General features: G+C 35.7%; 1 protein-coding gene across 1 annotated transcript in view; it reads left to right on the top strand.

Annotated features, from left to right (window-relative positions):
• TANC2 (tetratricopeptide repeat, ankyrin repeat and coiled-coil containing 2) overlaps positions 1–16,333 on the top strand; it is a 370,144-nt gene that overhangs the window by 233,575 nt on the left and 120,236 nt on the right. Inside the window, exons 6-8 of the mRNA XM_083378993.1 lie at positions 5,209–5,357; positions 9,949–10,138; positions 13,592–13,855. Coding sequence (XP_083235119.1) covers positions 5,209–5,357; positions 9,949–10,138; positions 13,592–13,855 — 603 coding nt within the window. The remainder of the gene's footprint in view (positions 1–5,208; positions 5,358–9,948; positions 10,139–13,591; positions 13,856–16,333) is intronic.

Genomic DNA, 16,333 nt, shown 5'->3' with positions numbered 1-16,333 from the left:
ATGAGCACCGGCCCCTAGAGTCAGAAATGACTAGCACACATGTGTGGGGGAACCTTTACCTGTACCTTACACACACACACACACACTGCTTTAAAGTTGCCTGATGGTAAGTGTGACTTCGGCTGTCTGCAGCCTAGTCAGTTTGGAGAGTTTCGCCAGCTCTAGCGGGAGAGCTACCACTCTCCCGTGATCCAGCAAGCATCCCTCCTTGTTGGTTGCCCCTACAGGGCAACTTTCGACCCTTTTCCGGGTCCCCCTGTGATGCAAAACTGGACGAGGAAGACAGAGCTCGTCTTCCAAGTGTCCATGGCGGTTGCAAAATGGAAGCCTATATATTAATTTTATTTTGACTAGCTCAGATCACCTTATAAGCTATTCTCCAATATTACAATACTAAATTTTGGAGAGCATTAACCCTAATATACTACAACACATTAATAATTGTTCCTGAAGGAAAGTTTAGGAAAATTCCTTACTCTTAGAACTTCATGATGGTTAAAAATATAATCTATGTATTTTTATATTGCCAATTTTATATCCTTTAAATGTTTGAGCCTTGCAGATCTATTTTATGTACCTCTGCTATTAACTGACCAATAATGTTTAGTTTCTTTGAATATTGCCAAATTCTGTTTCATTTTTTTAAAGCTTGGTATAATTTTTGTATTGATTGTTCAGTTATTACAGTTTATTTTTGGCTTTTTTATTTTTGCATGTTTTATTTTCATTTAAGTGGAATTCTGATCTTTGACAGTAAGTCTTTCATCTGATATAGTGCTTTTAACATTGTAGCTCAGGGGTTTTTTTTGTAGAAGCTTTCCTTGCTTCTGTGTCAGAAAGAAGGAATTTTAACAGGTGCCTGCTGATTCTACTGTTCTTTCTCAGTGTCATCAGAGAATTGTCAGACTTTCTCATGGTATTAAATGTTTCGTAACAGTTGTCCAAGTCAGCTATAGTATATATTTTTTGCAGTACAGAGATTCATACAGAAATATATGAAGACACAAGTAAGCAACATAACTATATATCCAGTTTGATCTAGTGATTAAGGTTACAGGCTAGAAACCAGGAGACTGTGAGTTTTAATCCCACTTTAAGGATGAAATCCAGCTGGGTGACTTTGGCCCAGTCCCTCTCTATCAGTCCAATCCCACCTCACAAGGTTGTTATTGTGGGGAAAATAGGAGGAGGAAGATATGTTGCATATGTTCACTGCCTTGAGTTATTTGTAAAAATAATAAAGTTGGGCTATAAATAAAAATATAGTGGGATTTGTTTTTGTTTTCCCTTTTTTCTTCAATGTCCCATCAAAGCAAATTGTAAATGACTGATGATTTCTATAATACGATGACATTTCCCCCATTTTTAAATTATTTTTAAATTATTTATAGAGTTTGAAAAGTATTTTTACTAGTAATGTATTCTACAAAAATGATATTATTAGAAATAAAATACTTTTATTCCCTGACTTGATGCAACAGGTGTTCTAAATCTATTGTTTATCAATTAAATTCTTTAGTATCTTGAACAGCTTCAGGCTACTGCAGATGTAAGAATCTCATTAAAGCTTTATTTAGCTGCAGCTCTGAACTTTGACTAGTTGCTTGGAAACCTCATGTAGGCTGTGTACAAAGAGAATACAAATCAGACAAGAGAAGGCTTTTTTTAAGAACTGAGGATGATCTATTTTTGGTTGTTTTCTGAAAGATTCTGCTCTTCTGCTTTTGCTGCTACAGTATTCTCTTCTATTGGTAGCTTCTACTGATATAGTATTATATATGATTTTTAAAAATACAGATTTAATAAGTAATGAATATCAACAATATCCGAATGAACAAGTCACTTTTAAGCAGTTAAAACTAATCTCAAGTTTTACCCAAATCAATCAATCAATCAAATCTTTATTTGGTCATAGATCAGGAAATAAAACATAACAATCATGGTTAAAAGATAAAAGAAAAAATAGAATTATTCCATTTAAAAAGAGTTAGAGTTAATATTACAGTATGCTGTGCAGATTATAGAGCAATAATCTTGGTTGTGGTCAAGGAAATACTTGGCTGTGGTCAAGGAAATAAAATCTGATTGATCTGATAATAATAAGAATTTGAGAAATCAGATTGACTAGGATGCTTAATAAAGAATGAAATATGGCAGTAGAAAATAACATATTTCATCAATTCAATAATTCTCTATGAACACAGTCTCTGTTCGAAGGCAGGAATTTTTTGGTATCTTCCTTTGGTAATGGCTGTTGGGAGGCCATTGAATCTGACTAAGGACGAAGGCCCTTCTTAATTTTGGGATCATTACACAACTATCTAACTGGTTGGATGAAGTGTGCAGAATGGCTCAAGATTTAATTTAATTTAATTTTAATTTAATAATATTTCTATACCGCCCTTCTCCCGAAGGACTCAGGGCGGTGAACAGGGCAAGAATAAAAATACAAGATTACAAAAGTTAAAAAATAATTAAATACATGCCCATATACTAAAAACAATTAATACATCTTAAAACCCCAATAAAATAACAATAACAACCCCCCCAGATGGTGTTTCTAGCTAATCACTGCTTTAAGGAGACAATTTTATCTTTAGTAAGGGAAGCTAATTACTGCTAAGTCTACTTCAATTCAATTTATAGAGATAATTAAATTATGGAAATTTGCCAATAATCAAGTATTGGTTTAAGTTTCCCAGGCCAATATGAAAGTCCTCACAGTGACCTTCTGGAGTGGCTCCATTTATTTTGCATAGATCAAATGATTCTCTAGTCTTCCTAAGTAAGATGAAGTTCCAGCACATTGCAAGTTCCAAATTGGCCAAGTGAGGAAATGCATATTCCATATCTCAGAGAAAAGGTATGAAAATGAGAATGTAAAGTAACAACATCAGGGCCTGAAATCACATCTAGAAGTGAATGGCTGTTCACTTTGCTGAATCACTTTTGCTTTGCACTGACAAATGTATGATGAATTTATCCATGTTTATTAATATGCACACTATCAGCTAGCTCAGGGGTCTTCAAACTTGGCACTTTTAAGACTTGTGAATTCAACTCCCAAAATTCCTCAAACATCATGGCTGAATGAGGAATTCTGGGAGTTGAGGTCCGTGGGTCTTAAAGTTGCTAAGTTTGTAGATCCCTAAGCTAGCTGTTCGGCCCTTCTTCCTGGAAGTGAACTGAAGAAAAAGTGGGGGAGGTGAGGAGAGGCTATAAAAGGAGGTGTTTTTGGCGGGAAAAAGACAACAGGGAAAGAAAAGTGAACAGAGAAGTAGCTATGGAAGGACAGCTCAATAGGGACAGAGAAGAAGCAGCACTGTTGCTGGAAGAAAAGATCACCTGGTTCGTTTTCTCCAGCCAGGAGAATGCAATAAAGTGAAAAGCTGGGAAATGAGCATGTCAGAAAGGAGGTGGGTTTATTTAGTTCTGGATCAGCTGGCAGTGATTGGGTTACCATAAGGATTTTTTTACACTTTTTACAGCGTTTTGTAATTCAGAGGCTCCTTTGTGTGCTTTGATTATTTGGTTATTTTAGTCTGTTTCACAAAGGCTAGCAATGAGTCCAAAGTGTTGACTTCTGTAGGTTTAAGCCCTTTAAATCAGGGGTCTTCAAACTTGGCAACTTTTAAGACTTGTGGACTTCAATTCCCAGAATTCCTCAGCCATCCTGGGCTGGCTCAGGTTTGAAGACCCCTGCTTTAAACAAATGTAGTTAGCTTTACCCCTTATCTTGAGTCTGTCTATGGCTTTTAGAAAGTTTTCTTTGGAGGTAAACAGGCTTAATTTAAGGCTAAAGCTTTTTGCAATTTCTGGAGCCTTTCAGTCCCGAATTGCAACATTGTGACATGTGACACACCTGAGGCAGCTTAAAGGGGAAAAAAATTGGAGTTTATGCGTTTTTTTATTCTGGGAGGCTTTTGTGAGACTTTCTTGCTTTGTGTTTGATTCCTGTGTCTTTAACGGTAAAGGGAAGAGATTGGGGTGGGATGCATTCTTCCTATACTGTGGAAAGAGAGCTCATAAGGCAAGGAGGAAGAAGAGGGGAGGGAGAGAGGAAGAAGAGCCGACCAGCTAGCTTAGGGGTCTACAAACTTAACAACTTTAAGACCCATGGACCTCAACTCTGCTAAACTTGTAAGCTGCCCTGAGTCTTCGGAGAAGGGCGGGATATAAATGGAATTAAAATAAAAAATAAATAAAACTCCCAGAATTCCTCAATCAGCCATTATGGCTGAGGAATTTTGGGAGTTGAATCCACAAGTCTTAAAAGAGCCAAGTTTGTAGACCCCTGAGCTAGCTGGTAGTGTGCATATTAATAAACATGGACAAATTCATCATACATTTGTCAGTCAGTGCAAAGGGAAAGTGATTCAGCAAAGGAACAGCCACCGAAGAAATTAAAACTGGTACTTTTTTCCTTTTTTCCTACAGTTTGTAATATTTTATTAATTATAAAATAAAATACAAAAATACAAAAGCAAATAGTAGGACACAGTGGGGAGGAAAAAGGGGGGGAAAGTGGGGGGAGAAGGGAAAAGAACAGACTTCCTCTGTTGCAATAGAAGAAAGCATTAATATTGAACCATATTATTATAAACTAGTTATTTCTGTAACAACAAATGAATCTAATTAGTAAAACCCAAAATCCCCCTCCTTTTTTTAGTCATCAGGTTTTTGACACCTTTCTAAGCAGTGGTGGTACTCCAATATTGTCATGTCCTAAAACTGGTACAATCTGTGAAAAGGTTGAAAAGCCCTGGTGTAGACAAGCCTGTGAAACATATGGTTCATAGGTTTCGTGCCACCTTCATACTGTCCTGCCAACCTTTTTTGAAATTCACTACTGCCAAATGTCACTGCTATAAACCTGAATGTCCTACTGTTTATATATTACCTCCAGGCCTCACTGACACTATCAGCTGTATTGTTACTGCTGTATCACTAGGTGCTGAACTTCAGATTGAACAACCATTATTCCTTGCGGTCCACAGTTCTTTTTAATTTATCAGTGTAATTCTTTCTGTTCCATGAGTTGGGACCAACCTGGAATATAACAATCCTACAGCACTTTTCCATTTAAAAGTTTATTCTTTAGCCTCTTTATAATAGTATGCAGAATATTTTCAGTGCTACAAGTGCAATATCATATTTTTATATATAAAATCTAGGATGTAGTTGAATTCTTTTTCTCGTTCCATGCAGGTGAAACTGAACAGGAGCTAGGACCTCCCCCCTCTGTAGATGAGGCAGCAAACACACTCATGACTCGTCTGGGCTTCCTCCTGGGAGAAAAAGTCACTGAGCTACAGGCAGGGAATCAGTATAACATGGAAGGACAGGAAGACCATCAGGTGAGCTTAAAACTTTGTGCAGAATGATAATGTTCTCACTGTATTCTGTTTTTGGAAAACAAAATACTCCATGCTATGATTCAAACTTCATCTTGTATTTGATGTATGAAAATCATATATATTGGTGATTAACTAGAACTTGTCAGGCAAAAGCAAGCAGAACAAGTCCATAAATTTTCAAGAATTGCCAGACTGACTGCATTCCCATGTAAACCAGTAGGTAAGGGCTTCAGCAGTCTGGAAATGGCTCACGTGATTAGGACACTAGACTGATGATCAGCAGACTCGTATTTGAGATCCAGTTGTTTGCCGTGGGATGAGGTGAGCGCCTGTCACACTCTCCAGCTCCTACTGACCCAGCAGTTTGAAAGCTGGTGGACCGCAAGTAGATAAACGGTTACCATTTTGGTGGGCAATTTTATATATTTTATTATTTTTTTAACAAAATCACCTTAATATTTGGTAAACAGCATGTTGTCTGGGTTTACATTTACAAACAATCAATAACAATTAGTTTCTATAATTCCGTAATCCACATAGTAGCTTTCCTTGATTTTTTCTTCTTCCAATAATATTCTTTTATCAACCTTAAATTAGTACATTTCTTAGTATTTTAATAGATAACAATTGAATATAGACATTTTTCTAGTATTTCTACAAGTAACAACCACATCAATATGAAGCTTTTCTAATTAAACATCTTAATCACCTTGTCGTAGATCCTGTTTTTAAAGTTCTTATTTAAATTTGTTTTCCCCACAATATTCAAAAACATTTTTATCTGTTAAGATTTTCTTAGAGTTAATTATACTTAAGTATTTAAATCTTTTTATTTATTTATTTAATTTATTTTAATTCCATTTATATCCCGCCCTTCTCCGAAGACTCAGGGCGGCTTTCCTCATACAAGCCATCCCAACAATTTTATATTTCTCATATCTTAAAACAAAAACAAGAGAGAGAAGAAAAAAGGAAATAATGTATATATTACTTAAAAACATGTCCCTCTTAAGCTAAAATACATTTATGTCCAAATTTTTTCTATTCTTTTTAACCATATTCAACAGAAACACAGTAAAATCTTTAATATGATCAAACAATGGTCTTAAACAATCTTGTTGTAAATTACTCTTTTATTTGGCCATTAAAAACTTCCCTTGCTGCTAATTATTTTTTTAGAAAGGGCAGCCCTCTAAGAAGGACAGCCCTCTAGCAATTTAGTATTTTGTTGTTGTTAGTTGCAAAGTCATGTCCGACCCATTGCAACCCCATGGACATTGTTCCTCCAGGCCTTCCTGTCCTCTACCATCTTCTGGAGTTCATTTAGGCTCACGCCTAAGTGACTCCATCCAGCCACCTCATTCTCTGTCGTCCCCTTCTTCTCTTGCCCTCAACCTTTCCCAGCATTAGGCTCTTCTCCAGTGAGTCCTTCCTTCTTATTAGGTGGCCAAAGTATTTGAGTTTGAACTACAGGATCTGGCCTTCTAAAGAGCAGTCAGGGTTGATCTCCTCTAGGACTGACTGGTTTGATCGCCTTGCAGTCCAAGGGACTCGCAGGAGCCTTCTCCAGCATCATAGTCCAAAGGCCTCAATTCTTTGGCACTCAGCCTTTCTTATGGTCCAACTTTCACAGCCATACATTGCAATTTAGCAGTTTAGTATAGGTAATCCTTATTTACTGAATCATTCAGAATTTTGGCAAAGATAAATGAATGAAACTTGAGACTGTCCTTGAGATGCCAGTTATTGAAGTGTCTCCACAGTTATGAGATTATGTTTTGGATGCTTGGCATCCAGGCTGCACTTATGGCAGCTATAGTGTCCCATGGCCACATGATCATCATTTGCAATCTTGCCTACTAGTTTCCCATAAGTAAAATCAATGGGGAAGATGACAGGGAAGGTCACAAGGTGATCTGGTAAGTCTCCCTCACTTATCTGCACTTGCACTGACTCACCCTTTCCTTCCCTTGGCCTCCCCACGCTCATGCCACACCACAGCACCGCTCTCTTCTAACTCATGTGTGGCCTGTCCAGGCTCCCTGCAGCACCCTTTCATTTCTTCCATGGTACTTCTGGAGCTTCTAACTTAATAACCTGCATGTCTTGGGGTTTTGACAGGCACTGGAACTGCTTGAATTTTCATCATTAGGCAATATGGTCATGTGACATCATGCTTTATGACTACATTGCTGAATGACAGTAGTCTCAGTCCCAATTGCTAGCATAACCCAAGGACTACCTATGGTTTGAATATTATTCTGGATGAATTAGAGCATGTTGCATCTATTGACAAAAAAACAACAACCACCAGTTGTTTTTCCAGAAAAAGCCGAGCAAGTTGATGTGGTTCTTGCAATACTAGGTCATTGGAAAGATATATGTTCCTATTTGGGTCTTTATAAAAGTTTCTCTGATCATCTTTAAAGAATGTGGCCAGTGCAGATTCCTTAAATTATTCCATCTCATGTTACTAGTCTGATAGCAAACTATCCCTTTCCAGATTTCAGGAAAGAAAATTGATTCGTTGATTCATCTTCAAGGTTTTCAGAATAATTGTCAATTTTTGAATAGGAATGTTTTAGAAATTTTAGTCCACGGGGTAGGGGAGTTCTCAATATACATACAGACATATGGATATACATGTACATCCTGAAGAAACAAGAAAAATGACTTTATTTCATTTGGAGACAGTTTCTTCCCTCAAATTTTCCTTCAAGGAAGCCATGAAAAAGTAAAATAGAATTGCTTTTAATTTTAAGAGAAGTTGCACATTGAGCAACTTTTTGTTGACTGTTCGGAAACAATCTCAATGTCATGAGGTTTTTATTCTTTTGCTATCTTGAACATTTATCTTAGATCTTAGGCTTGAGTGATATTCAGAGAAGTTAATGATTTTTTCAGATCTTCAGAAGTTCAGAAGTTTTTTGGGGAAGTGTGAAAAGCTTGCTAAACAGCAAAACAAAAAAAAAACACCCCTAAATCCCACTTTCCTGTATTTGTTTTTTGTTTAACCCTGGAAAAGGTGCAAAACTGTTTTATTGATCCAGGCATAGCTGAGAAATTCACTTGAGAATAAAAAAGGAATTATAATGATTTTTTTAAAAAATATTATAGTATAGCTTAGCTCAGTTTGTAACACACTCTTCCAATCCTAATGTGGTTTTGTTTGGTTTGGGAGGGAGGGGTGTTATAATTTTCTAATTTGGTTTTAGTCTTTTTTATCATTTTGCAAGCTTCCTACATTAAAATATTAGGAATCGTTTTTCTTTTTTTTACCTGTACTGTATATTTGTATATATGTACGTATCTATGCATTATATATTTAAGTTCTCATGGATTTGTGGAATGTAGAAGACTGAAGATATGTCACTAAGAGACAGGGAATATAAATATAGAAAGGATTTTTTAAATCTAAAGAATGGCTATCTCACAATCTTAATTCATAAATGGCCAAAACATTTGATAGAAATACAATTCAAAAGAACATTTTTATTAATAGTCATTAAGTTGTTCATTATCTTTTTTGCAAGGTAATACAAATATTTCACTAATGTGTTCTTAGTTATACTTTTTACTAGTTTACATGTGGTAAAAACATGTAATAAGGTTGTTGACAGGGTTAGCCAATCAGTATAGAATTACCCTGGTTTTGAAGCTATTGCATTGGTTACTAGTAGGTGTTTTGGACCGCTTTTGGTCATTCCTTTAAAGAACTATATGGTATACTATCATGGCATATCAGATAATGCCTTACCCAAGTAAAATCTGCCTAACTTGTTTGGATGTTTAAGGAGGGGCTGTTAAGTGTCTTCCCTTGTGGGATTCAGAGGATATGGAGTTGGCCATAAGCCTTCTTAGCTATCCTTCCCCAAAAAACACACACCCCTAATAAAACATCTTTTCTCCAGAAATATGAGCAGTTCCAACCCTCTTTGCTTTTAAGAAGCAGGTAAAAATACCACTGTTTCAATGAACGTTTGGCCATTTGAGCGAACATCATTGTGAATGTTGTTATTTTGTTTCTTAAATTGAATTATTTTTGAATTATTGTACACTGGCCAGAATTTTTAGGAGTTCAGGCAGCTTATAAATATTAACAGATTCACAAATTGTTTAAAATGTGCTATTCTAAAATAACCATTGTCTTTATTTATTTTGTTGCAAATTAGAAGTAATTAAATATACCCACCATACCCAAAGAATAAAATTGTTATTTTGTTATATATAATAAAACACATGAAGTCAGCAGTCCAGCTTCATGTATTTTGTTATACATTAGAACTCAGTAAAAATACATGGTTTTAAAAGGTATTGGGCAGAAGAAATTATCCTAATGATACAGGCTTCATCTTATGCTAAGTTTGCTTGTTGTTATTGCTAAAATAATGCATTTTTCACATGTTCTGTATCTAAAGAGCAGCAAAATGATACTGTTCATAAGGAAATAAAATAAATCTATATATCAATTTTCCAGTAGTCTAACATGTTTGTGATTATATCAAGTGAACTTTTCACTATGTTAGTGAAACCCTGTAAGTTTTTACTGATAGCTTTACTGTGATGTCTGTTCCTGCTTCCAATTTTCCAGACTTCAGCAGTGTCCCAGCGAATAAGTCCCTGTTCCACACTGACCAGCAGTACTGCTTCACCACCTGCCAGTAGCCCTTGTTCCACCCTCCCTCAAACTAGTGCTAAGGATGTTATAGCAAAGGACTGCAATTATGGAGCTGTCACAAGTCCTACATCTACTCTTGAAAGCAGGGATAGTGGCATCATAGGTGAGTCTTAGATATGCAGAAATGTATTTTAAAATTCAACTGTACAGTGTTGGGTGTATATGTTACGCAGTATCCTGCAGTATGAGAAATCCTTGGTGCACAGAGCTTGGTTGCTTTCTTGCAGAAGTTTTATCACCCAAACTGGGTAACATCATCAGTGCTGACATTGCCTATTCTGGGTAATGAAACAACTGAAAAAAAAAGTTAAAGATGGCTTGTCTGAAATCTTTCTACTTTGAATAAAATTTGAGGGGATATCATTCTTTAGAAGTTTTGTTAAGGACTGAATCTGAGATTTTCTGTAAATCAATTATGCTACTGAGACTTAATACTTTGGAGAAAGAAATAATTTTTGGGGGGTTAAGAATTGGTTAAATATGAAACCGTTCCTAAGGTAGAATAAGGAACTGTTCATGTCACTAATCAACATTTTGTAAGGGCAAAAGTTGCCATAGCCTTTTCCACATCCAAATTATACTGTTGATAGAAGGATGTCGATGAGGCCATTCAAATATAAATGCTGATAAATTCCAGTTTCCCGACTTGTGTACCAGACAAGAAACAAATTAAATGAAAGTTCAAAATAAGAATTGTTTCCACTCATAACTGAGATGAAGGAGCAGTGATGTAAAGGAACACACAAAGTAGAATATTGAATGCTTCTCAAAAGCTCTGCCAATGCCGTCCTTTTCAAAGACACTCAGAAAGTTTAAATGGGCCAACATTGTTATGGTCCACTCTTGTGATGAGGGAGACAGGGAGAAAATGGAATCTGTAACGTCAAATGGTAGTAATCCTGTCATTGTTTGTATTCATTACTATCATTGTCTTGATCAAAACTTGTGTCTAAAATAAAGTACAGTAATAGTTTGCATACACAAACAGCACCTTTCATGATATCTACAGCTTTTCACCTGTTTTTCTTTTGAGGGCTATCAACATTAACTCAGCCACCTGAAGTCCAGTTTCCCCCCTGGACTTTACAGCCACAAGCAGTGGCTTATTTTCTGGACCATCAGTCAATGGCATGAAAAAAGGGATTAACTTTTTTTTTCCTTTCTGGGTGGGCTATGTGATCTGCTGCTGACCATACCATTATTCTTTGCTGTGTCTATATGTGCTATATGTATAATTTTGGAATCAGCTATCATGTTTGACTCTGCTAAGTCAATATCATCATGATTCATGCATACTAATAATAAGAGACTATGGCAGTGGGACTCAGGAACTGTGGGAAGCCATTTCAGGTGAATCTCACTGCAATTCAGATGGTGTAGAAAACAGAAAACCTAATGAAATTTAATCCAGGGTGAGTTTTATTCAGTGGCTACACAGAAACTAAAAAAGAACTCATCCACATATTGTACCCTTTCCCCCTTCTCATCATGCACAAAGGACAGCTTTCAATGAAGTAGTACAGTATTTCTGAGAGCTGAAATCACTTTATGTATTTAAAGTTCTATTCATAGGAATATTCATAGGAATATAACCTCAGAAGAAAATAAATGGTTGGTTCAGTTATATATGTTCTTATTATTGATCTGCTGATTTGTTTGGGATAAATAAAATGGATCCCTCAAATCATTGATTTGTGGTTTACATGGTTCAGAAATCTTTTGAATTATCTTCTTCCATTGGCTTATAGGTAATCTTGACTTAGAACCATTCATTTGGTGACCATTCAAAGTTACAACTGCATTGAAAAAAGTGACTTACAACCCAGTCCCTGCACTTACAACTGTGCAGCATCCACATGGCCACATAATCAAAATTTGGGCATCTGGCATCCCAAAGTTATGTGGTTACCATTAGTGACCTTCTTAGCTGGCTTCCCAAAAGTAAAATCAATGGGCAAATCCATTAACAAACATAGCAAAAAAAAGTCATAAAATCAAACTTGACTCACTTAATAATCACCTTGCTTAGCAATGGAAATTCTGGTCTCAATTGTGGTTGTAAGTCGAGGAATACCTGTATGCATATCCCATAAGATACAGTAGAAAAATTCATCCTTCAAGTCCCATCCGTGATGGCTTGTCATTAGGGACCATGATGATATGTCTTTTCTGTAGCTGTCCCTCTACTTTGGAATTGTGTTCTATCTGAAATCAGGTTAGCATCAACCAAGCATCAAGACCAGGCTATAATAATCAAAATTGTACAATTGAGCATATTGCCCTGCTGCACTCTCACATTTGATAGTTTCCCCACCACCACCACCATCAGTAGATATTGCTGTGGATGGGAGAAAAAGGTTGGCAGTATTGCTGACAAACACTGCCCCAGGTATCTGACATTACAAAGGGTGCCTGCTGAGGTGGTGTATCTGGGGATCTGCTGGGGGCAACAAGATTCACTATGCTGAATGAGTGGTTATCCATGTCATTGCTTGTGATAGCCTTTCAAGCAAAGTCCTGTTTGCCTCTTGATGGTTGACTCAACTACTATGCAGGTATCTTGCTCTGCTTCCTTGCAGTTTAATTGCAGAATGGGCTGTTGAGTGCTGTTAGGAAAGATATTGTGATGTTGGCTAAATATACTGTAGTGATTCTTAAAAATTTGGGAACACTTAAATTTTAAATTTATAAATATTACCTAATATTACCTAAAATATTACCTTTTGTATTTATTCATGTGCTACCATGATGTTGCATTTGTAATCTGCAATATAAATACACAGTTTCAACTCTTCCATAATATTGGTGTTTGATTTTACTTTTTTTTTATCCCATTTATACCCCGCCCTTCTCCGAAGACTCAGGGCAGCTTACAGTCTAAGAAGCACAAATCAATGTGCTTAACAATAGCCTTCATTCTATGTGTATGCCTGCTTATTAGGGCCTTCGCCCCTCCCCCAGCGGCATTTTTACAAAGTCAGCTTATTGCCCCCAACAATCTGGGTCCTCATTTTACCTACCTCAGAAGGATGGAAGGCTGAGTCAACCTTGAGCCTGGTGGGACTCGAACCTGCACTAACCTGCAGCTGGTGTTACTTAAGGAGGCATTAGCCCACTGCTCCACCAAGGCTCTACTTGTTGGGATAAATGCTATATAATATATTGTATTATATATTTTTGAATTTGTTATATTCATGCTTTAATAATGCAAATCACAATTAGCTTGGGCAAGAGTTTACCATGAAATTGAACATATAATTTGTACCTGAATGTAAAGGGTATTTGAGAAAAAAATATAAGATATATAATTAGTTGCTGCACCTTCTAACTTACTTCTTGGTTGGCCTTTTCACCCACCAGATTCCCAGGTTAATATGGAAATCATTAATACAGAATAGAGACAAGAAGTAGCAATAAATATATTTATAATGTTACAGACCATCTTCAAAAAAGTAAAATCCATAGTATTAAACCTTGACAATCATAATCTATCATCTGCAAAGTCACAAAAATGAAATGTTTTTTGTTATTCATTGTCTTTTATTGTTTGTTGCAGCAACATTGACAAGTTATTCTGAAAATGTGGATCGTGCTAAGTATGGAGGGGAAAGCAGTAAGGAATTAGGATCTGGAGGAAACCTGAAGCCTTGGCAATCTCAAAAATCCAATATAGATTCTTGTTTATATAGAGTGGATGAAAACATGACAGCTTCTACGTACAGTTTGAATAAGATCCCTGACCGGAATCTAGAGACTGTTTTATCCCAGTCAGTACAGTCCATTCCACTTTATCTCATGCCACGCCCCAATTCTGTCGCAGGTAAGAATCTCAGAGGTTACAATTATTTTTCTTTGTAAAATTGTTGGACAAATTATGCAAATGTAATTATATTTTATACTTACATTTTATGAGTTATTCTAACTTATAGAATAACAAAGCATTTTTATTGCTTGTTTCAGAAGTTTTGTTTGAGGGAGATGGGCATTTTAGAAATATGATTGATTAATTAATTAAAGCAAAGCAAAAGCTCTGTTTCTGGTAATATCAGAACTATTTGGATAACACAATGCTTGGCAACACTTCATATTACAATCCATAAAAGTTTCAGGTGGCAGCCATATAAGCTTGTAAAGTTTATGTTAGTGATAAGAGAGACACTCGTAATTATTTGTTTTAGAGTTTAAACTTGGTGATCTCATGAAAAAATTGAAACCAATTATTATTTCTCTGATAGTTATGTTACTGTCTGGAATTCACTTCATTTTTTAAAATGATTTTATTAATGTTTAGAAAGTTAAAAAATTGTAAAAGGAAAAGAAAAAAGGGTAAAGGGAGAAACATAGTTTTGAAAAGATATACAAAGAAATATCCCATCTCCTTCCAGACAAGTATAAAGAATTTCGATAATTTAATGCCTTTTTTGGTATTTCAAGAAAAAAATAAAAAATAACTTCTTCTTATATCTCATTTCTGATCAATAAGCAAATTATAAACACACATCATTCAATCCTAATCTGCAAAAGTCCATTAACAGTTACCTGAAATATTATTCTGTACACACAGAGAGAGAAAGAGAGAGAGAGAGAGGGAGGGAGGGAACAAGCAATAATTGGAAGAGGGAGCTCCAATCTTGAAATAAGGAACAATTTCCTGACAGTGAGAATTATTAATCAATTGAACAGCTTGCCAACTGGAACCAGAGTGCTCCATCCCAGGAAGATTTCAAGAAAAATTGGACAACAATTTGTCTGGGATACAGTCTCCTATGGCAAGATGGACAACATTCAAGTTTGATAAATAAATAAAAACAAAAAGGCATTCCTGACTTATGTGGGGGCTTGGACTAAAAGACCTCCAAGGTCTCCTTCAGCCTTATGAGTCTATTATAATTTAGTTAAATAAATCCATTTTATATTCCAACATCACTTTCTCTTGAAAAATAAAGCAAACAGAAGCAAAAGAAATCTTTCCCCATTTATAAACAAATCTTTAAAGCCTTGTCATTCAGTCTTGGTCAGACAAAAAAAGTTCCATTAGTAGCTATTAGAAACCACAACATACGTATTTTAAACCTGGTGAAATAGTTCCACTATATTTGTTTGGTTTATTTTTAAAAAACTTAATTTTAATCTCTTCAAGTAATGTTTTACAAGTTGATTTATCATCTTCACTTTGTTTTCTCTCAGAAACAATTTCAGTTGTTTCATGTCCCTTTTGTAAATCCAATTTATTATTTGTATGTCTCTTTTAGTAATCAAGGCATCAGCCAGTTTCATTTGTAAATACATTATGACATTTTTTTTACATCTCTCTCTTGTAATCTGATGTTTTCAAATGCACAGCAACCTTTTTCCATATGTTCTAAGTACATTGTTCTCAAACAACAGTCAAATTATATTGTTCCATTGTATTAATGGATCTCTTCTTTAATTGTAATTCCTAGTTATCTTTAGTTATCTCTAGTCAACTTTCAAAGTTTCCTCTTATTGTATGTTTATTTTCCAATCTGCAAAACTTTCAGAGGATTTCTTACAGTTAATTTCAAAATCTTCATATATGCTTTTATAAAAATTTAAACAACCTGTGGGAAATATTCTAGTCTTCTTTTGCTGTTTTCCAAAAATTAAAAAATATTTTTTCTCTCTAACCCTTAAACTTACATGAAGCTTTTTTCATCCAGAGTAAATGAAATTTGCCCTTCAGAAGGTTTTTAACAACCAAAAAATCAATAACAAGCAAATTTCATTGGGACATTGCATGAACCCAATGTCCCAATGAACACCCCAAAGCTTAATTGGGAAGATTTTCCCCTGCCTCCCACAAGCCTCAAACCTATTGGAGATTACTATTTTACAATCTCATCATGGTTAGCCTCTATATGGAGCAAAGGTGTGGTGGGTGATCCTATTGCTTTCCTTGATCTGGAGATGAATTCCAAGGAACCAATTTGTTTGCGGGTTCCTCTTTCTGCTTTGGCCATCAGCTCCACTCTTACAGAGCTATCTTCGGTCTTCTATTGTTTCCCCAGGAATCAGCTTATAGTTCAGTTTACAACAAAAACATCATGAACTAAAGGCCACCCTCCTTTCATTCTGTAAGTTTTGTAACATAGACAAAGCTGCAAGACAGTGACTGGCCTAAACCTTTCCTCAATGCCATTAACATTAAATAATTCCAAACAACGTTAAAAAGTTACTGTTAAACAGTGCTTTTCAAAGTTTTTCTTTCATTACCCCAAACTGCTTATCAGAAAAGTATTTTATATTGTTTATCAGAAAGTCCTCATTTAAATGACCC

This window comes from Vipera ursinii, assembly GCF_947247035.1.
Source record: "Vipera ursinii genome assembly, chromosome: Z".
Taxonomy (NCBI): Eukaryota; Metazoa; Chordata; class Lepidosauria; order Squamata; family Viperidae; genus Vipera; species Vipera ursinii.
Note: the sequence above shows the minus strand (reverse complement) of the source record. Positions and strands in the feature narration are given on the sequence as shown.